This window comes from Nannobrachium achirus (assembly GCF_963921795.1).
Source record: "Nannobrachium achirus genome assembly, chromosome: 23".
Lineage (NCBI taxonomy): Eukaryota > Metazoa > Chordata > Actinopteri > Myctophiformes > Myctophidae > Nannobrachium > Nannobrachium achirus.
Window position 1 is genome coordinate 11,035,372 of NC_137830.1, and position 22,693 is coordinate 11,058,064.

The 22,693-nt window shown below is 42.1% G+C and overlaps 1 protein-coding gene across 1 annotated transcript in view; it reads right to left on the reverse strand.

Moving 5' to 3' along the window:
* Nucleotides 1–8,214: 8,214 nt before the first annotated feature.
* Nucleotides 8,215–22,693, reverse strand: part of LOC308309065 (diphosphoinositol polyphosphate phosphohydrolase 3-beta-like) — a 40,639-nt gene continuing 26,160 nt past the window's right edge. The window contains exons 4-6 of the mRNA XM_080754528.1: nucleotides 21,406–21,493; nucleotides 11,378–11,567; nucleotides 8,215–9,882 (exon numbers count right to left, since the gene is read on the reverse strand). Of these exons, the coding sequence (XP_080610654.1) occupies nucleotides 9,828–9,882; nucleotides 11,378–11,567; nucleotides 21,406–21,493 (333 nt within the window). The 3' untranslated portion in view covers nucleotides 8,215–9,827. The remainder of the gene's footprint in view (nucleotides 9,883–11,377; nucleotides 11,568–21,405; nucleotides 21,494–22,693) is intronic.

The window sequence follows — 22,693 nt, forward strand, 5'->3', positions numbered from 1 at the left end:
ATAGCCCTGCAAAACAAAACAAAGGTAGGTTATAAAACAGCAGTGAAGGTCCTGGGTTCGATTACCGCTGCATGGGGGACGCTGTGGGCGCTGGGGACGTGTTCTCTCCTCCGCGTCATCAGTGCCCACACCCTAGGTGGGGTTGGCAAAAGGGCCTTTCTGTGTGGAGTTTGCATGTTCTCCCCGTGTCCCATAGAGTACCCTCACAAAACATGCAGTAATCCAGGTCTCTATAATGCCGAGAGAGTGTTTTTTACTGGTGATTCAGTCAGAGTGTATGAAAGGGTGCGCTCGTTTTATTGTCCACGACATTGCAAGCGGCGCGAAGGCCAGCGGACCTTGGTCCTGCTCTTCGCCCCCGAGCGCCGCAGGCGCGAGTGGCCGCGAAGAGCGGGCCAGGGCCGCGCGGCCGGCGGAGCGCCGCGCGAGTTACGAAGCCGTGGTGAATGCAATCGTTATATTTATGCCCAGGCCGTAAGGCCTGGGCAAGCCCACGATAAACGCCCGCGCAGTCCGGTGCGCATTTCCGAACGCACCCTTTCCCCACACTCGGACTGAAACACCAGTAAAAAACACCATCCCCTATAATGCCTCCCCCTGGGCGCCTGATGGAGGGGAAAGATGCTGGTTGGATAACATGTTTCTTCCATGTGCTACGTCGAATGGGGAAGCTCCCCGTCAGGTGATAAGAGGCGGCCTGCTCACTCGCACGCGCACTGAAGGGAGCATGAGCTCAGTTCAGGGCTCTCCCAAGGTTGGCAGAGGGAGAGCAGAGCCCAGGATTACAGTTTAGGCAATTGGCACTGGGTGAGAAAATGGGTTACAAAATTCTGGGATAAAAATTCAAATCTTATAAAACAGCAGTGAAGACTTGAGTTGTTTTTTCCCCTTTTTTTATTCTATTAGAATTTCAAATCAATCATATCCATATCAGGTCTTTTGATCACTTTCACATACAACTCTAATGTGCGCATGATTATCAGAAGAAGAACATTTGTGACAAAACGATTCTGCCGAACACAATCCTGTGCAACTAGATGGTATGGTACATGTTCAAACATTTACAGCGGGTCAAATAAATCCAGGTGAAAAATGAGCCAGCTTTATCCAGTCAGTGGACGCGTTTATCTAGAGCAGTGTTTCTCAACCTTTTTTCTGCATGGGCACACTTTTCATGTTCCAAGAATCCATGGGCACGCCAACATAATACGGGGGGGGGGGGGGGGTAAATATCGTCACTGTCGGGAAGAAACCTTGTATCTCCAAGTTTCAAATTTGTACAGGAAAGTAAAGCCCTGCTTCATCATACAAGTCTGTCGCACAACAGTAGTGAAAACAGCAGATCTACAAGCATGATCGGCTGTTTTCACTAGTTTAAATCATTTTTAAAATGATAAATACAATACTGGCTTTCAAGCAGTTTCAAGGGGCACACTTGACCCTTCTCAGGGGCACACCAAAGGTCCTAGAGCACCTATCTGCGCCACAAGAACACACATGTTTAGTTTGGGTGGGACCGCTTGGAATCAAGCCTCGATCACTGGCCATAACGTTTTTTTATCCAATCAGTAGCATGTTATCCCATTATGACGTGGAATTATTTTATACTTTAGCTATTGAAAAATAGCAGATATACAAGCTCTTGTAGATCTGCTATTTTTGAAATATCGTGAAAATCATTGAATATATATTTTTCAAAGCAAACTTTTGTAACTCGAATCTCTGCTTCTGGGGGTCCCTGCAACAACATATTTTGAGATGGGGGTCCACGGCCAAATACATGTAATTTTGAGGGTCCATAGACATGAAAAAGTTTGAGAACCACTGATTTAGAAGAAGGATTTAGAAGACATTTATAGAATCGGGTCAAAATATTCAAAGACTTCTGCATATTTTAGGGACTTTCTCAAAAATAGCAGATCTACAAGCTCGCAGAGTGCCGCGCTGTGAGCTTGTAGATCTTCTATTTTGTAATAGTTAAAGCTTAAAATAATGGTTAATGCGTAATAATGCGTTCCAGTCAATGTGGGTTTTTAAGGCTTATTTTGTGTTCCTCGCTCAACAACAAAACAGAAAGATGTATTTCCAACTGCTGAGTGTCGACAAAGTATAAATGAATCCTGAAGATTGTCCGTTAAATGCATTGTAATTTAACCTCTTTGTTTGCCACCAGGGCCCTGCTTACAGTAGGTACAATGTACAAGCTGTGACTGGCCAAAAAGGAGCTCTCTAATCTTTGCTCCCTCTTTCTAATCTTTTCAAATCCACTCTCGTTTACATGGGTGACGTGAGACATCAAAGGTTTCTGGTCTTTTTAGAACACTGTTCCGGGACCCATTAGTGGGTCACGGACCAATTTTTATGGGTCATGACTTGAGTAAAAATCCCATTTTTACATCCTACATTACATTCTTTTTATAATATTTAAAAAATATTTATTTTTTAATCATTAAAAAAAGACATTTGAAAACAAACAAATCTAAGGAATGCCACTTCAAAATATTTATTTTGAAAAAATATATAATAATAATAATTAAGAAGTCGTGAAGATAGCTGATCTACAAGCTCGCAACGCAGCGCAAAGCGACGCGTTGCGAGCTTGTAGATCGGCTATTTTCACTAGTTTGGGTCCCGGGCCAAGGTCTTAATCTAGACCTGAAATGTTTGTGAATCGCTGTTTTAGAAGAATGCATCTTTCTAATGACCTTGTGACGAACACCCATGCCATACGTCAGCTTGGAAACTTATCTGACAAATGTTCCTGTCATCGTCTGTATCAAAGATGCTGCTACTGACTGTGGCCTCATTTCTGATACAACTATTAGAGCAGTGGTTCTCAACCTTTTCAGGCCGCGACCCCCCAAAATAATCATATGTTAACTGGGGACCCCCTCCCACCCTGACGAGCACTAAGAGTTGGGGCATTACATTTTGTATAACACGGTTCTAGCCTGTATATCTGCTATTTTCACAATTTCTGCCTCCAATATTTGACAATTTGTCACTTCAGAGGTATTAAAAAGTCCTTAAATTGTCACGTTAGAAATGTGCAGATTCGCTCTACACACTTCAACTTTATGTTTTACTGTTGAGTGAAACAATGTTGCACATTAAGTTAATTATCTGGGGACCCCCCAAAGTAATCATGGGACCCCCATGGGGGTCCCGGCCCACAGGTTGAGAACCACTGTATTGGAAGGACCACTCTCCAGAATGCTGAGGACAGATCCTATTCATAAAAAAGTAATAAGTCACAGAATCTGCAATATATTAATCTCAAGTATGTCTACAGTATATGTAACATGAGTTTTAATTTAATTTCACAATTATTTTCTCTCCCTTCAGAACAGGGACACGAGTCTTTACAATTCGGACACAATCAAACACATTCCATTACATTAGAACTCCAGCGTGTTTTCATTTGGCACACGATCATTTTCCTTCATTTCAACCAACACAACACATTCATGTGTGCATGCGTGTACACACACATGCACACAACACCCATGCATACACCACGGCATCTTAGAATTGCACTGGCTCTAAAACCTGACCTAGTCTTGCTTTATCATTCATTGGACATTGGGCACCCCCAATGTCCCCACAGATGCACTCTCCAGAAGAAAATAAGACTCTGCAAGAAAGGGATTACGTTGTTTGAATAGTGGGCGGTGATGTTGTGGGGAAGTATGTACTGTATAAGTCTTTTATGAGTAACCGGATGACTCATTGGGAAGGTGTAATAATCCCTGATTTATACACGTTGCCAGCTTGTAGATGGGTTCTTTTTGGGAAGCGACAGGGTGTTGTGATGATGTTTACTTTACTAGCCCCCATTTCCGCTGTAGGGCCGACCCAGAACTAGAACCAGAACTTTCCCAGAATCAAGAACTTTCAGCGTGGCACTCGGAGCTTATCTTCTATTTTTCAATAGTTAAAGCATAAAATAATGATACACAATAATGTGTACCCGTTCTGAATGGGTAAAGTGCGAGGGGGATTTCCCTCGCACACGTCTGAATCCTTTGCTACCACGTCTGAATCCTTTGCTACAGTTTCTCCCAGTTCCCACCATCTAAATATAACTGCTAGAATGGAAAAGAATCACCTAGTGATGGCTTCGTTGGAGTAGAATATCGTCGTTGTCGGATGGAAACCTTGTATGTCCAAAACCGTTCGTTTTGTATTTATCATTTAAAAAATGAACTAAACTAGTGAAAACAGCCGATCTACAAGCACACAACGCCTCGCACCTGCGAGGCGTTGTGTGCTTGTAGATCTGCTGTTGCACTTTTGTGCAACAGCCTTGTATGGTGAATCAGGGCTTTACTTTGCAAAAAAAAAAAAATACAAATTTGAAACTTGGAGATACGAGGTTTCTGCCCGACAGTGACGATATAAAGCTACCTTGCAGTCAAAATGCATTCAAATGTCCATTCTTAACTGGCAGATCAAGTGATTTCCCAATAAGTAGTGTCCATAAACCATTTGTCACTCTCCCACCAAACATTCTTCACACTAATGGTGTGTTTTTGCCATCGTAATCTTTGTGTCCTGCAGGGACATGCGGAGCACAGATTTCAACACAGCAAGAGTTGCTAAAAAGCGAATGCCGTGGTTGTACACTGAGACAGAGAAAATAACAAATCCCTCACTCAACTTGTGGCACATTAATTCTCCATAATACGAATATACAGTATTCAAGAGGATTCTCTACCATCTCCCCCTCCCAGCTTGTATTTTTGTAAAAGAAAAAAGGGGGGGAATATATAAAATATTAAGAGAAGTTTTGCAGATTCATTCTCAGTACCACTCCAACCAAAAATTCAACAGTCTTCATCTTTAAAACTATGTACATATTAACTGCCCGTGGGTGAGATTCTATCTTCATTCGTGTGTCACATACTGGGAAGACACTAAGAGGATATTAATGGGGTCTGACTAGTAATTAAGTGTTAGATAGTAGATAACTTTGGATAAAATTGTCATGGCCATCCGAAAAGTTTAAATTCCACAAAATGTTAAAGTAGTCAAATGGCACCTTTTTTTTCCTTCATACAATTTGAACTTGCATTGCATTAACAGATGGAGTGATATAATAGAATAATAATAAATATTATTACAATTAGATTTTCTGATTCGGGGGACTAAATCTTTTTCCTGGCCCTTTTGTTTGTTTTTAGTAAATTGGGCACATGGATTTACAAGATCACATCCATTTGCTCCAAGTAGATTTAAAACAAGCCCTCAACACCTCCACACAGCAAAATTGCTTTTGAACATTTAACCCCATTTTCATTTTATTTTAAATTTTCAAACGTGTAAAAGAAGAAAAGAAAAGAAAATAGGTTTTGTAAACAATCATTTTTATATATATATTATTTTTACAAAATGTCTATGGAATACAAGTCCACAGTCATTATGTTGGCCTCTCACCATGTTCTTCTAAGTAGGGATGCGGTCGGTATAGGGGTGGGCGATATGGTGATATATATCGTTGAGACGATACAATGTCTCCACGATATTCCTTTTCAGAGATATCGTATGTGTCGTGATACAATGAGGGAGAGCCTTATACAAAATCCTTTTGAATCGTTAATACAGAGATTCATTGCAGAATCCATTTAAACCTGCATTTTGGTCTAAATCAGTAGTTCTCAAACTTGACAATGTCAAGGTCTCCCCTTAACTCTTGACAGTATACAAATGGAACCAAATGGACCTGTAAGGGTCCATTTGGTTTAATTTGTATACTGTCGACTTACGTACTTGTAAGGGTCAATTTAGTCCCTGGACCCCACTTTGCAGACCACTGGTCTAAATCCTCTGTCAAGCTGGTTGCACACTGCACTGCGGTCTTTCATTGCGTTTTGGAAATCCGGAATCCGGAGGCCAGGGAGAGAGCGAGGAAAGAGAGAGAGAGCAAGGGACTCAGTGCGACAGCTGCGAAAATCAACCCTGGTCCGAAAATAAATACGAAACGGGCGGCAGTGTGCAAACGTGATTAACATAACGTGAGGTTGATTTTCTTTTTTCACACACTCCGATATTCGGCCCGAAAAACGCAGCAGTGTGCAAAGACCTTTACTCTTTTTTCTTTTAGTTTTTGTTACCTTGTAGTTCACCAAAAACCAACATGAAAAATAATCATGATAAGATCGTGTATCGTGATACAGCTTGGGGAAAATATCGTGATATTGTTATTTTTCCATATCGCCCTCCCCTGGGTCGGTACACTTTCTATTCAACCAACTCTAATAACTCTATTCAGGAGTGTCCTTTCATGATAAAGCCACATATGTACTATGACAAACGTGGCAGCACGCATTTCAAAACATCTGATATAGTAAATAGATTATCCTCAATATCAGGGGCCCTTCTATACTGTAAATGTAATCACATAAACAAAAACAATACATTTTTAAGATTTCAACAGACGACTTTTGCACAGGCCTGAGAGTGTAGATGCTCTTTAACCTTCCTGTATTGGTTGGATTCAACGTGAAACGGATCCCAGCTCTGGTTCTTCAAGGCCTCACGTTCGACTTAAGGCGAAGTTATATGAACTCTGCATCACCATACATTGTACATTCCATTAGGACATGGAATTGCTTTAGCTATTGAAAAATAGCCGATCTACAAGCTCACAGCGCGGCACCGAGTGCCGCGCTGCGAGCTTGTAGATCTGCTATTTTTCGAAAGATCTTGAAAAACGTGTGCAAATCTTTGAATATATCACTTTCAAAGCAGACCTTTGTAATTCAAATCCATTGCTACTGGGTGGTCCATGGAACAACATATTTTGAGATGGGGGGTCCACGGCCAAATACCAATAATTTTGGGGGTCCTTGACATGAAAAAGTTTGAGAACCACCGATGATTTTTAGAAGACATTTATAGAACCGGATCGCTATTTTCCAAGACTTGCACGAATTGTCAGGATTTTTCAAAAAAATAGCTGATCTAGAAGCTCAATTGCGGCACTCGGTGCTGCGCTGTGAGCTTGTAGATCTGCTATTTTTTCACTAGGTTAAAGCATAAAATAATGGTTAAAGCGGTTCAAATCTAACCGTGACAGGTCTGAATGGGTTCAATAACACCGTTATGGACCCTAACAAGGAGTATGGTGGTCCCAGAGGGACAAAAAGATTCATTCCACCAATTCCACTCATTTCACCAATCCAAGCTCGGTTGCAAGAATAAGTGGTGAAAAGTAACTGGCGGATATTGTACTTTATTCTCCACTACAACTATTTGAAAACTTTAGATTATTATTATTACAAAATATAAATGTAACTAATTAAAGGAGCTATAGTCAACTTTTTCTTGTCAGGCTGACTTTGTTTACATCCCTCTTCTATTCTTTTATATGGAATCCATATAAAAGAATAGAAGGGGGATGTAAACAAAGTTGATTATTTTATCATTATTTTACGCTTTTTGTGGTCATTTTTTAGAAGAAACACATATGAAGCTTAATACTATAACTATAGCTCCTTTAAGCCCTAATTTACATGTCTATGAATTTAATTTATATGGCTATTTTGTATAATGTCTATTAATAAGAATATCTGGCTATTTTAGATCAATTCTGACACATTTTAATACGTTTGGAAAGAAACATGTGAAATGGGGCATTCTGCAGAATATTGAATACTTTCACTTTTGGCACTTGAGTATATTTTGATGACAATGCTGTTGTACTTTTATTCAAGTAATAATTTTGGATGCGAGCCTATTATAACACAGCATATTCGTACATTGTTGTGACATTTCGTTACTTTAATTAAGTAAAAACCCAGAGTAACTTCCTCCACCACTAAAAGGAATCTAATACAGTGTCAAGAGTCATTTCCAGTCTTCACTTTATCATAGCTCAGTGGTTCTCAACTTGTGGGTCGGGACCCCCAGGGGGGTCCCCAAATTATATTGGGGGGGTCCCCATGAGATTAACTTAATGTGCAATGTTCTTTTCTCACTCATCAGAAAACAAACCAACATAAAGTTTAAGTGTATTGCGGGTATATGCACATTTCTTAGTCGATTCAAGGACCTTTTTAATACCTCTAAAATGACAAATTAAACATTGGCCAAATTGTAAAATATTAAGAGGCAGAAATTTAGAAAATAGCAGATCTACATGCTCACAACGCCTCGCAACCCGTGGCGTTGTGAGCATGTAGATCGGCTATTTTCACAATAGAACCGTGTTATACAAAATGTAATGCCTCAACTCTTAGTGCTGTTATGTTCATCTTGTGTGTGTGTGTGTGTGTGTGTGTGTGTGTGTGTGTGTGTGTGTGTGTGTGTGTGTGTGTGTGTGTGTGTGTGTGTGTGTGTGTGTGTGTGTGTAAAGCATAATTTTACTGTAGTGTAAACATTGTTACATTGTTTTGCAATAGTTACTAGCTACAGTTATCACCGGCTCAGAAGTGTGAAGTCATTTTAGTTGCTAATCATTCTGTGAGTGGGCCTGGGGGTTTTGACATATACTGTACAAATCTAAAGCAGGGGTTTTCAAACTTTTTTGACTCGGGGCACCCCTGTAAATAACATTTTCATCCACGGCACCCCTGAATTACACTGTTCATTTTTAGAATCTTTCATCCTATTGGAGAAATATCCGTTTTCCATCAGAACTGACTGAAAATAATGTTATACTTGACGTTTAACCACTTGAACCACAGCATCCCTATTCTGGGGGGAAGGTTCACCAAAAATAACCGATCTACAAGCTCACAACACGTCACGTTGTGACATGTTGTGACACGTTGTGAGCTTGTAGATCTGCTATTTTTGGTGAAGAGAGTTGTCGTAGATGGAAAAGGAACTCATCAAGTACAGTGCAAATCAGGTCTGTTTTACTAAGCATAGTGAAGTGATATTGATGAATTCCAAATGTTATCAATTTATCTCACGGCACCCCTGGACTGGCATCACGGCACCCCAGGGTGCCCCGTCACCCACTTTGAAAACCCCTGAACTAAAGTCTGCTGAACCTTCTACTAAAATCTGTTGACATTGTGATTAAATCTCCCCTTTGTTTCAATTAGCAGAGACAAACAAACAAAAAAAGATAACATTAATGAAATAAAACGACCCCAATAAAACAATCATATACAAAAGAAGGTTTCTGTAAGGCATTCCTTTTAACCAGAGTGTTTTTACAGCAGTCGTCCATGTCAGGAAGAACTCCAGCAGCGCCCTCCACAGGTCGTTGTCTTCCCTGCAGCGGAACCTTGTGATCGAGTCCAGTACCTCTCTCTGCCTCGCGCGACAGTCAGACCACCGAACCGTGTGCGGTTCGGTGCAAAGATCGATCATCGGTCTTTGAGGTCTTTTTGTGTCCCCTTAAGTTTATATGTCCTTCCTCAACACTGTTGAGGACTGCAAGTCATCCCCACACAGTTCAATGGCTTTGGTTCCGTCTGTTCTGGGGACGAAGAATAGACCAAGATCTGCTACTCTTCAGTTCAAAAGAACTGATGGAATCATGCAACAAAAATAATTAAAAAAAAGCTTGTGTCAGCTGTACAGATGTTCGGTGGAAAGGTGTCCAGTCACGCACCACCACTATGCACGTTCCCCATTCCCACCAAACGCTAATCTCCGATTATTCGCATCTTCCGATTGTTGAAGGTGTGAATCAAACGGCACCCCCGGGGGTGGGCAATGATGGCATAGCGTTTGGAAGGGAATTTTCAACCCCTGCATGTTAATCCAGGTTGGCACCGTAACTCACATCCGTGTTGGAAGTTGGAACCCCTCCGGGGGCGGGGAACGCTAGCAGCCGGCGACGAGGAGGAGGTTGGGGGTTCGAGACAGTCCTATCTGCAGGTGGGGCCCAGGACGGCTGCCGTGGAGGGGCCCGTGGCGACGATGCTGTAATAACAAGAATAATAATCAACTTTATTTGTTATGGCACAGGGCAGGGGTCTTCAATGTTGTCAGGCCAAGGAGCCCTTAGTTGAGAGAGAGACGAAGCAGGGACCCCCACAACCTGTTCATAGATTCCATATAGTTTCATTGTTTGACGGCACAATCGTCAGTATATTTTGGATTCATGTCAATTTGTGTTTTCAGATATTTAAAGGACAACTTTGTTTTTTTACAACAAGGGTTCCTATTTTAGATTGTAATTAGAGAAAAGTGAGTGTTTTCATTTGCTTCGTTCTATTGTTTTATCGCGTTTACTGTGCTAAAATGTGGGGCATGCGTACGCATGGGGGCATGCGTACAAGTGGCTAAATATGTATTTTTAGACACAATAAGCCAGCAGTTTCTTTATTGCTATTTACAGTAACACTTCTAGCCCCCATAAGTCACATCAACCCATGAAACATTGCGTTGTATCTTGGGAATGGGCTTATTCTGTGTAAAATTAGTTTACATTTTTAGCCACTTGTACGCATGCCCCCAACCACTGAAATAAGAATCTCTAAAACAATAGAAAGAAGTAAATTAAGTAATTTTAACACTCATCTTTTATATTCTTTAATTACTATCTAAAATATGAACTCTTGTTGTAAAAATCACACCCGTGTGAAGTGGAGCTGTGTGTGTGTGTGTGTGTGTGTGTGTGTGTGTGTGTGTGTGTGTGTGTGTGTGTGTGTGTGTGTGTGTGTGTGTGTGTGTGTGTGTGGATCATGTGTACCGATTTTTGTGACATTTGAAGAAAATATGTAGGAAAAGGAGCAAAAAGTGTGTTTTGGAGAAAATTCAAGATGGCGGAAAATCTATCATGGCGCAAATGGGCGTGGCCTATATGGGGAGATGCGTCATGACCCAAGGAATCCAGGGAAAAAATATTTTTAATTTTCCGACCTACGGTTCAAGAGTTACAGGCCAAAACGTAAAGTGGGGTGTTATGCGGCCAAATGACACAATTATTTTTTATTTAATCCTTGAAATCATTATGAACCTCCTCTCCAAGTCTTGAAACTCTAGCCCCTATGGTTTGCGAGAGACAAATAATTGAATGTGAGTTTTTGCGATTCCCATTATAAGTCAATGGGGAAAATTAATTCACTAATAAATTAATATCAATTAAACTATAGAACCTTTCTCTTAGAAAAGTAATAGCCCACGATTCCCGAGTAAGCCGGTCGATTTGACATATGGCGCGAGTGTGTGGTGGCAAAACTGTGGGACTAGTGGCGTGCCGAAGTTTAGGAAGTTCAGGCTACATACACACAGACACACACACAGACACACAGACAGACAGACACACACACAGACCCACACAGCCACGTATAGGGAGCCTGTGTTTCACACAGCTCCAAAAACTAAAGTTGTCCTTTAAAATCAATCCTAAAAAACAAACGGTGTAGCCGGAGGTGTTGCGACGCTAAAGCTGGAGTAATGTGTTCCCTCTCACCTGTAGCGAGGGTAGTTGTCGTTGGGAGGCGGGGAGCCGGGCAGCAGCGAGTTCCCATTGGTTGGCGAGGAGGAGGAGGAGGAAGAGGAGCAGCGAGGCTGCAGACGACGGAGGTACTCGGCATGGACCGGCTTGTGGCTCTGCAGCACCTTGATGGCCTCGTCCACCGTGAACCACTCCCGCTTGCGCCCTGCGGGGGGAGACAGAGCACAGGGTGTTGTTGGTAGGGAAAAAGTAGGCTACTCAAATGTTTTACTTGAGTGAAAGTATCAATACTGCAATGTAGAAATTAAAAGTCCAGAATTCAAAATGTACTTGAGTAAAAAGTACAAAAGTATTGGCATCAAAAAGTACTTAAAGTACCAAAAGTAAAAGTACAAAATGTTTGAAAATAGCAGATCTACAAGCTCACAACGCGTCGCGATGCGACACGTAGTGAGCTTGTAGATTGGCTATTTTCAAATAGCCAAGGTATAAAATGGTTTACGTATGTTTTATAATATTATAATTTATACCTGCAAAGTAACTAGCAACTAAAGGTTTCAAATAAATGTAGTGGAGTAAAAATACAATATTTGGACCCAAGATGTAGTGGAGTAGAAGTAGAAGTAAAGGAAATTGGAAATACTCAAGTAAAGTACAGATACCTCAAAACTGTAAAAATGGTAAATGGTGCATTTATATAGCGCCTTTATCCAAGGCACTTTACAGAGATTGTGCATTACATTCACCCATTCACACACACATTCATACACCGAGTGGTGGAGGAAACCATGCAAGGCACCAACCTGCTCACCGGGAGCAACTAGGGGTTCAGAGTCTTGCTCAAGGACTCTTCCACACTAACTCTGGGGGAGCCTGGGATCGAACTGGGAACCCTTCATGTTCTAATGACGGTTTCTCTACCCCTGAGCCACTGCTGCCCGGCCTGCCCCTATATACGCGTGTCTGGGCAAAACCTCTTAACTCCATTTTTGAGGTTTTTGATTTTTTGGCATAAATCAGGGCTATTGAACACCCTTTAGGGTGAGGTCTTAAGGGGATTCCAGACGGTACGCGGTCACCGCCTGCTAGTAATTCATTTTCAATGAGAGGCGGGCGGCTATTTCGTCCGCGCAGCGAAGTTTAGAGGCGGCGAGGCGAGCGGGCGCAGTCCCGTGAAAATCCCCGCGAGCGTGCTCGTTTGTGCATGCGTACGCGGGCGGTGAGAGATGGATTGTGTTCATCTTTGTGAAATACCGCGCAGCGTTTACTCAAAGAGCGAGTGTGTTATTGTATCACCGCGGCGCGGTCCTCGCAGATCCAAGCGGGAGCCCCGGCGGCAACCGCTGTCCGTCTGTAGAGCGCCTTAGCCTTCTGGCCAGTGATGTATATCGGACCAGTTACCCATATATGGAGACGCCTGATACCCATATATGGAGACCCATGTACTGTATATGGAGATATGCTGTGAGACCCTAAATATGCTTACACTGTTATTCGTTATGTGAAAGTCCTATGTCATCTGACATCATACCCTTTTATGCCCATATATGGAGATCCCTGTCTGTAGAACCAGCTCCACAGATATGGCCTCTCTTCCTCCATATATGGGCATTACCATATGAAGTCCTGTTAGATATGGGCTTAATATTGATGACATGCAGGGATCTCCATATTGGGCATAAAAGGGATTCTGTTAGTGTGGTTCCCCTGACATCACAGTGATGTCAGAGCGTGATAAGTCATAGCGGCAGACCCATAGGCCGTAAAAAAGCGAACACTGACAGACGGAGACATGATGTGCCATTCCTCATACTAAACTGCGACCTTCGGTCGCAACTAAAACACGGACAGGATTGGGGCGTTTGATTGCACGTGTGATACCGTAAGAGCAGTGTTGTTTTTGACAGCACATTTTGATTTAGTTTTAGTCATAGTCTTTTGAATAAAATGTCTTTTAGTTTTAGTCATAATTTAGTCACCTGAAAAGTTTTAGTTTTAGTCTAATTTTAGTCGACTAAATATCATAAGATTTTAGGCGACTAAATCTACAGTTGATTTAGACAACTGAAATGTATTTTGGCAGGCCTTGCTGGCATCGTAATGGCTGATTTTACACTTGGTTGCGTGCTGAAAATAGCAGATCTACAAGCTCACGCGACGCATGCTTGTAGATACGTTTCTATGTCTGTTTTTTATTTTGACGACGAAATTGTCAATATATTTAGTCTTAGTTCTAGTCATCACAGTCGACAAAACATTTTCGTCATAATTTTAGTCGACGAAATCAACACGGCGTAAGAGGAGCATCGGGCTCATTTGGCAGAGGTAAGGTCGTTATTCTCAAGGTGTATCGTCCCAAGATCCAACCTCGTCTGACCGGTGAGTGTTCAGTTGCAGTCATGTTGATTACAGGCGACCCCCCCACGTTGTATGTTGTTACACGAGATTGCCCTCGTGTTCCATTGTAAGACAGAGAAGGGTAGCAGTAGTCCAAACCCATTTAGGCCAAGAATTATTGAATTATTTAAAACTATTGAAAAGTAGCAGATCTACAAGCTCACAGCGTGGCACCGAGTGCCACGCTGCAAGCTTGTAGATCTGCTATTTTTTGAAATATCGTGTTTTCTCTTTTCTTTTTTTTTTTTCTTTTTTTTTTTGCAAGTCTTTGAATAATTTATTTTTAAAAGCGAACATTTGTAACTCATATATTTGGTTCTGGGGGAGGTCCCTGGAACGACATATTTTGAGATGGGGGTCCGCGGCAAAATACATGTAATTGTGGGGGTCCTTGACATGAAAAGGGTTGAGAACCACTGATTTAGAAGAAGGATTTAGAACACATTTTATAGAATCGGGTCAAAGATATTCAAGACTTCCACAAAATAAATGTTTTCTAAAATAGCAGATCTACAAGCTCGTGAGCTGTGAGCTTGTATATCTCATATTTTTTTAATAGTTAAAGCATAAGATAATGGTTAAAGTGGTTCAACTCCAAGTGACACAGATTTTGCATTCAGACCTAAATGGGTGCCAGCAAGGTCATTACAACCGCTCACCACAAGAGGTCGCCTCTTCCCACACGTTGGCTGAAGGTGAGCAGTATAGGATTGACTGTGGCTGCACTCTCCCTGGTGTTAATGTACATTATGACTGCATTGCATGAATACACACACTTATATATATAGCGCTGGGTGCATTACTCTTACATACTGACATACAGGGGGGTCACAAGGGGCGGGGGGGAAGTGGGACTGAGTTACTAGGGCCCAAGGTGGAGGGGGCCTTCGTTATTTTATACTTTAGCTATTGAAAAATAGCAGATCTACAAGCTCACAGCGCGGCACTCTGTGCGGCGCTGCAAGCTTGTATATCTGCTATTTTTGAAAAGTCGTAACATTTTGTGAAATTCTTTGAATAGATGTATTTTTTAAGCGAACATTTTTAACTCAAATTTTGCTTCTGGGGGGGTCCCTGGAACTAAATGTTTTGAGATGGGGATTCCGTGGCCAAATACATATAATTTTGGGGGTCCTTGACATGAAAAGGTTTGAGCACCACTGACAAAAATATCACGAGTTTTCAAAAAGCTGTGCTGCGAGCTTGTATATCTGCTATTTTTCAATAGTTATAAAGCACAAAATAATGCGTAATAATGCGTTCCCAGTCTAACCTCCTCCCCCTATGAAGAACATTCATGGGGGGCCCACAGTGAATACTTGTACCCAGGGCCCAGAATTTGGTGTGACACCCCTGCTGACGTAGTCAGACGGTCAGACAGAGGGACACGGGTAAATACTGTGTAGACGGACACACACATACTACATGCTGTAAGCACAGGAAAAGCGGACGAAAATACACGAATACACATTGACAAACGTGCGTTCTGCACACTTTTATGTTGATAAATCGAACGAACCCAGTTCGATTTGTGCGTCTTGTCGCATGCGGTAAAAACTCAACGATTCCTTTTATGACTCCTTTTCGGATCCGCAGTGTGGATTCCGCACAGCTTTGCACACCAAATCCAATGCGTCCCCAGTTAGAATATGATTATTTTGGGGGGGTTGCGGCCTGAAAAGGTTGAGAAGCACTACAACGGACTCACTCGCTAGCTTTCACCGTGGACTGAAGACTCACCTTTTCAGACTCCACCTAAACCCTTAGCACTACTGTAACACTCAATGACCATACATGAAGCTAGTTAGCATTTGTTTTTAAGTTGTTTAGAACCTTTTTCATGACTGATTATTTAGTTTTCTAGATAGATATTCATTTGCATTTGTTATATTGCTGACATATTATCTTGTTTATTATAGTGATGTATTATCTGCTTATTGTAAATCTCTTTGGATTAACCCTGCAAGACCCGAATTAATTTCTGCTGGCCAATTTTTTATTTATTTTTTAAATCTGATGGTGTTGTAGCAGTCCTAATCACAGGAAAATGTAATGTTAAAAAATTAATCATGTTTTTGTAAGATGTTATAGCCATAAATCATAAATCATAAATCAAGCTCTAATTTGCATTTTGGGGATATTTTTCACAATAATAACATATGTACATGTTCTAGACATTCTAATGATCACGAAAATAAATATTACAGGCATTTTACTTATGTTTTAGTGAGGAATAGCTTCAGTTAAAAATTGAGATGTTGTTCGTCCAGACGCTGGAATTTCAACTTCTCTGGGAGGTGTGAATGTCAGCCTATGTGGGGGGTATTTAGTATATGCAAATATCGTGGCCAATGGCATTGTAATACTAAACAATAGGATTTAATGGTGATGTTAATGTGAAAAAAGAACAGGAAAACTAATCATAACATTTTTTTTTAAACGATTTAAAAAATGTTGCCAAAAAGCAACGCTGGGCCTTGCAGGGTTAAAAGCATCTGCTAAATGCCTAAACTGTAAACTGTAAACTGTAAGCACTGCAGTAGAGAACAGACAGAGTGACTGCAGCAGTCCACTACAGTCCAGTAGCCGGTATGCGCCGGTTCTTTTAGCCCTGAACTGCCAAAAAACAAAGAGTAACTCTGGGATACCGTTGTCACAGCGATGGACAGCGGTTGATGTACGGCCGGAGTGGATTACAGCTCTGAGATGCTGCTGCAACGAGACGGCAGGCACCAGCACACACAGACATCAAAGGGGGCATGAGCCTATAGGGATGGGACAAATAATCAAAATCCATTTATCTTGGGGCGGAACATTTGCCAAAAAATAGCCGATCTACAAGCTCACAACGCGTCGTGAGCTTGTAGATCGCCTATGAGTACCTTTCTAAAACGGCTAGTTCCTTTCCTTGATTCTGATTGGCTGGTTTCCCTTTCATCGCTGTGGTATATGAGACTATAACCCACACCTTGAATCAGTTTATATCAGTTTATTTCTTTCCACAGTGTTCCACAGTGAGTGCACCAATTATCTGCACCTGTGTTGTTGGCAAAAAAAAGCTGGGAACTACTTTCTTGCAGACCTTGCAGTGAATTATTAGTGAAATAGAACAGTTTCAATTGGTACGTCTATGATTTTTCATGGTGCCATATTGTAACCGTTTTAGAAAAGCAATAAACCACGCGAGGCATGAGGTTACCTGTATTTTATAACGGCACCACGCCTCTCAGCCGTTATAAAATACCAGGTAACCACATGCCTCTTGTGGCTAATTATTGCTTCATTTACCAATTATAAAGGGTTTAATTAAGTGGTACCAGCAGCTCGGCAAATGGCAAAAGGTGAATTGATCCCAGTGCATGACGGGGGACGATATCACGATAAACTAAATCTCCACGACACGATTAAGGGGAGTGTTTCTTATCACGATAAACGATAATATCTCTTATCGTCCTATCCCTACTAGAGCCCCTTCCCTTTTACCCATCTGTAAAAAGTGCCCTCTCCAGACCATGAATGCAGTTTTCACTATGGTGAAAGAAATGCAAATAACCTCTTTCCATGCCATACCTGAAGGCAGCATTCAAGAATATTGCCTTGTCCAGACTCTCCTGAACTTGAATGCAGCATCTTATGTTGAAAGAATTGCCCTCTCTGCGTAGACATCCATGCCCTTATGCCATTTATCCAGTATTGACTTGATTATGCTTAGTTCAGTGTGGTATCAAGAACCGCAAATAAACGACCTCCAAGCTCACAACACATCGTCAGCTTGGAGGTCGGCTATTTTCAATATAGAGCGTGACATCATCATCATCATACCCGGAAGTTATGCGGGAACGCCTACTGAGTGGCAAATAACTACTTTCTGGCCTTGACAGCCCATACGTCCAAACAGAAAAGTCCTATATGATTGCATTAAACGACATTAAACAATGTTAAACGCGCATACCCTCTATTTCCACCAAACGGCCCTTTTAGAAGAGTCAGCCCCTGCCTCTCTAACATTCTCTGCACGTCCCTTGGCCAGAGTGAATTACAGCTCTGAGCTGAGTCCGCGAGGAGGAGAGGATTTATGGACACCTGCATGCGCTAGCTGCCCGCATGCTACTAGCGCTGGTAGCGTTCCAATGCAGTATATTCACACATAAATCTATATAGATGCACACAGGCAGCTATGCTCACTATGTGTCAGAGGAGCGTGATTATGGATCCCACTGGGAAAGATGGATGGAAACGGCATAGAGCACTCGTTTTCACAGTTATTGTCCACGACACTGCAAGTGGCGCGAAGGCCAGCGGACCTTGGTCCTGCTCTTCGCCCCCGAGCGCCGCAGGCGCGAGTGGCCGCGAAGAGCGGGCCAGGGCCGCGCGGCCGGCGGAGCGCCGCGCGAGTTACGAAGCCGTGGTGAATGCAATCGTTCTATTTATGCCCAGGCCGTAAGGCCTGGGCAAGCGCACGATAAATGCAATGATAATTGGGGTTTGGTGCACCTCGCGCGGTCCAAGAGACTACAACGGAGCGCTCCCTACGTCCGGTTAAGCCAATCACAAGCTTCAAAAATGAGTCCGGGGCGTGGTTATCCATCTTTCCCAGTGGGATCCATAATCACGCGTCAGAGGAACATGGCCCAGGTACGTGTGTTCGCTTGCATCACGACCAGCACTGCAGAATAACAAGTGTGTCTCAGAAGAGCGGACGCACGTGTTCACGCTAAATTAAAGAATTAATTTACTGTGTATAATGAAGTGAATTATTGCACTTTACTATGAGAAACGTCACAGCTTGTCCGTGTCCGGCTGTCTGGACGTGTAGACGTGTACACATTTTTACGGTCTATGGGTTTGCCGCTCTGACATCATGCTCTGATGTCACTGTGATGTCAGGGGAACTAACAGAATGGGTTTGCCGCTCTGACATGACGCTCTGACTTCACTGTGATGTCACACTAACAGAATCCCTTATATGCCCATATATGGAGTTCCCTGATGTCATCAATATTAATGATGCCCTGTTAGAGAGATCCCTGTGATGCCAGGGGGAACAAATCCCTTTTATGCCCATATATGGAGATATGGAGATCCCTGTGATGCCAGGGGAACAAATCCCTTTTAGGCCCATATATGGAGATCCCTGATGTCATCAATATTAATGATGCCCTGTTGGAGAGATCCCTGTGATGCATGGGGGAACAAATCCCTTTTATGCCCATATATGGAGATATGGAGATCCCTGTGATGCCAGGGGAACAAATCCCTTTTAGGCCCATATATGAAGATCCCTGATGTCCACATCACTGATGTCCACATCACTTTAGGGCGAGGTCGCTTGTCGCCCTGAGGTGTCTTACTAGTATTAGTATATGATATTGCTTACAGTTGATCGCTCTGTGTTGCTAATGTGAAGTTGAGAGTTAAAGGAGTAGCTCATCCCCAAAATGTCCGGATGGGGACCCGAATGCATTTGGGTCCCCATCCGGAATCAATGAGGGTACATTTATTGTAATCAAATTATGGTCTTAACTCATTCTGTGCCACCTTTTCACCACTAGAGGGCGCCCAATGGCCATAGAATGCTACATTGACAAGTGCTGGTATATGCACAAGCCCTGTGCAGCCAGCCTTTGTTCATGTACAGGAACAGGATGAAGTTAGCTTGAAGTTAGCTATTGACTACCAAGCATTTTAGAAGCCCTATTTTCAGCGATTTAGCCATGATTAAACCTTGCACACCTCATGGATATGCATGGAACAGAGAAAATGAGCTCTAAAGATCCTGGATTGCATTGGAGTGGATGGTAAATATCGGCGGCACGACGCGCTCGCGGGCCGTGTAAACAGATGACGGCCGGCGGCGCGGCTCGAAAAAAATAATAATAATATATATATTTTTTTTTTACAAAATACCCTGATAAGGACAAATAAAGCCTAACTAGTTCGGGATTGGCACAGTAAGAGTTAAGAATGCAACAAATACAAAAAATTATTATTGAACTCAAGTCTCCATGGCGTGAGTAATCAATAGAAAATAAGTCATTTTGGGGGTGAACTACTCCTTTAAGGAAATGTCCCTGAGACACAGCTGCTGATAAGCTTAGGATGAGGGAGGAGAGCTAGAGAGGTCATAGATGCTGCTGCCAGTCAGTAGCTCCTTTGTTTTATAGCTGTGAGAGGAGATACGGTGTTTGGCTCTAACAGTTCAGTAGAGAAAATCTAATGTGTTATCGTTTTGCTTTAGCCAATTATGAACTGACAGTCAGGGTAGGGCAAGGCAGTCTGTCTTATTATGTGTGTCTTGGTGAAGGACGTTTGTATATGTGTGTGTGTCATTGTTTTCTATTATCTTTTAACGTCGTTTTTGAGTCAAGGTTTGCTGATCTTTTGAGAGTTTCAATTCCTCTAGACTAGGAATCCATGAATTAAGTAAGGGTGTCCAGGCATTGTCACTAAGGCTTGCCCACCTGCCCCCGGTAGGTAAACCAGTAAGACTCCCTAATCGGGAGATAAGCGACCGCCAGGTCGCATGTAAAAATCAGCCTGATGGTGGCGCTAAATGGGACAGATGCATGTTGATGACATGACTGTAGACATACTGTGTACCGCTTTGCGTGATTTTAGGGCAAAATCTGTAGGAGCAGTGTCCAAAAATGTGTTTGAAAAAATCGGCCTGAAGGTTACGTGCTCATTTGAGAGGGAACGCAACAACCGTCTATAAACACAACACCAGATATCTGTCTAAGCACCTGAACGTGGCCAGAGCGCTCTGTCTTCTGGTCTGTGGAATGTAGGCTAACGAGTGCTGTGAAACCATAGACATATTCAATCATAGCTATGTAGGTATTTGGGACTTGGAGATATTGAGGTGTGAAATTTTTTATCGCCCCAGAAAGTAAAGAAATAAGTGTTAAATTGAGCTGTAATTAAAATCTTACTTATCATTTTATAATGTACAAGGCATGACCTTTGGGCAAGTAGAACATGACCTGTACTTGCCCGATGGGCAAGTGCCTCTGAGACGTCAATGTCAACCAGGGGCATAGTTCTGCCGATTTAAAATGACTCCAATACGGAAGAAAAACTTCCTATGATTGGCCGCTAGTTGCGCTGTTTTCCCCCCCGGCCGATCGCAAAAAGAATTGTTCTCCATTGGATCCCATTCATTTTCCCCTTTCGTTTTCTAACCTTACTTAACATTTTCTTGAATACTGTATGGTTCCTATCGCTAGTTAAAAATTGCCTTTCAATCACCATCATATTTGTTTTGTCGAAATGTGGTCCAATTTATTTTGGCGTGGCCAACTAAACTGATACCAGCCGGCTGTGTTCTTCTTCGTGTGCTGTATTTCGGGAGGCTCCGACCACATTCTCCCATGTATCCCTGCGGTTGCACGTGACCGTTGGCAGCCAATGGCATCTCTGAGGCCTTTACAATTCTATGATGGCGACACCCATTCCAAGGGGTAGAAAAGGGCCATTTGCGCTGCATAGAAACCAATGGCTTCGCATAGTGATGTCAACCCGTGATTTAACACACACACACACACACACACACACACACACACACACACACACACACACACACACACACACACACACACACACACACACACACACACACCATCAGTGAAATGTAGATTTATATGTACCAATATTAACCGAGTCCTCCCAAGCTTCCAGCGTCTCCGTAACGGTCAACACGTAGACGTACGTCCGATGCTTGCGGTCTTGGTTTTGCTTTAGGGACCAGAGAGAAAAGAATATTATTATATGTTCAGTATGTATGTATGTGTGTGTGTGTGTGTGTGTGTGTGTGTGTGTGTGTGTGTGTGTGTGTGTGTGTGTGTGTGTGTGTGTGTGTGTGTGTGTGTGTGTGTGTGCGTGTATGTGTGTGTGTGTGTGTGTGTGTGTGTGTGTGTGTGTGTGTGTGTGTGTGTGTGTGTGTGTGTGTGTGTGTGTGTGTGTGCAAAACAGCTGCAAGGTGTTCATGTGTTTCTGAGTGAATGATCTAGCAGTGTCACTAGGGCTGTCACGATTATGACGTTTTACACGATTCATTGTCACTCAAATAATTGCGATTAACGATTCAATTGTGTTTTTGTCGTTGACAATTAAATTTCTGTTTGGCTTGTAGGCTTTGAAGTTGCACATGGCAGATATGACACATAACCTAAATATACCAAGAAATGACTGACATATTTGACAACTTTACACACTAAAAAGAACATTGATAGTACAAGCTTGTGAGCTATTCTGCCATTTCCACAATTGTTTCAATGTTTGAACATAATATAAACATTTTTCAACATGTAAAAGATTAGGACGATTATCACAAAATAATTGCGATTATGTCAAATAATTGCGAATATGTCAAATAATTGCGATTAGACGATTATGTAATAATTGTGACAGCCCTAAGTGTCAGCACAGCATCCATGCATTATTGAGCTACGTAAAAGTAAAACAACGTGATGTAAAGTTTATTGTAAAGATGCATTCTTGAGCATACAATCTACGTACCACTACACTGACTACTGCTTTGTACTTGGAAGCTGACAGTGACAGAACAGTTCAGCGTTATTAACTTAGTACTTTGTCTTACGCCAAAAAATAGCAGATCTACAAGCTCGTAGATAGGGTATACAGTATCCAGCACATGACAACAAGGGTTCATAATTTTAGATTGGAATTAGAGAAAAGAAAAGATGAGTGTTAAAATGTTTTCATTTCCTTATATCGATTTGAGCGATTTTGATTTCTAAAATGTGCTGAGAGATTGGATTTAATGCGGAGGTCTTCAACGTTTTCAGACCAAGGACCCCTTAGTTGAGAGAGATGAAGCAGGGACCCCCAAAACCTTTTAATAGATTCCATATAGTTTCATTGTTTGAAAGCAATCATCAGTGTATTTTGGATTCATGTCAATTTGTGTTTTCA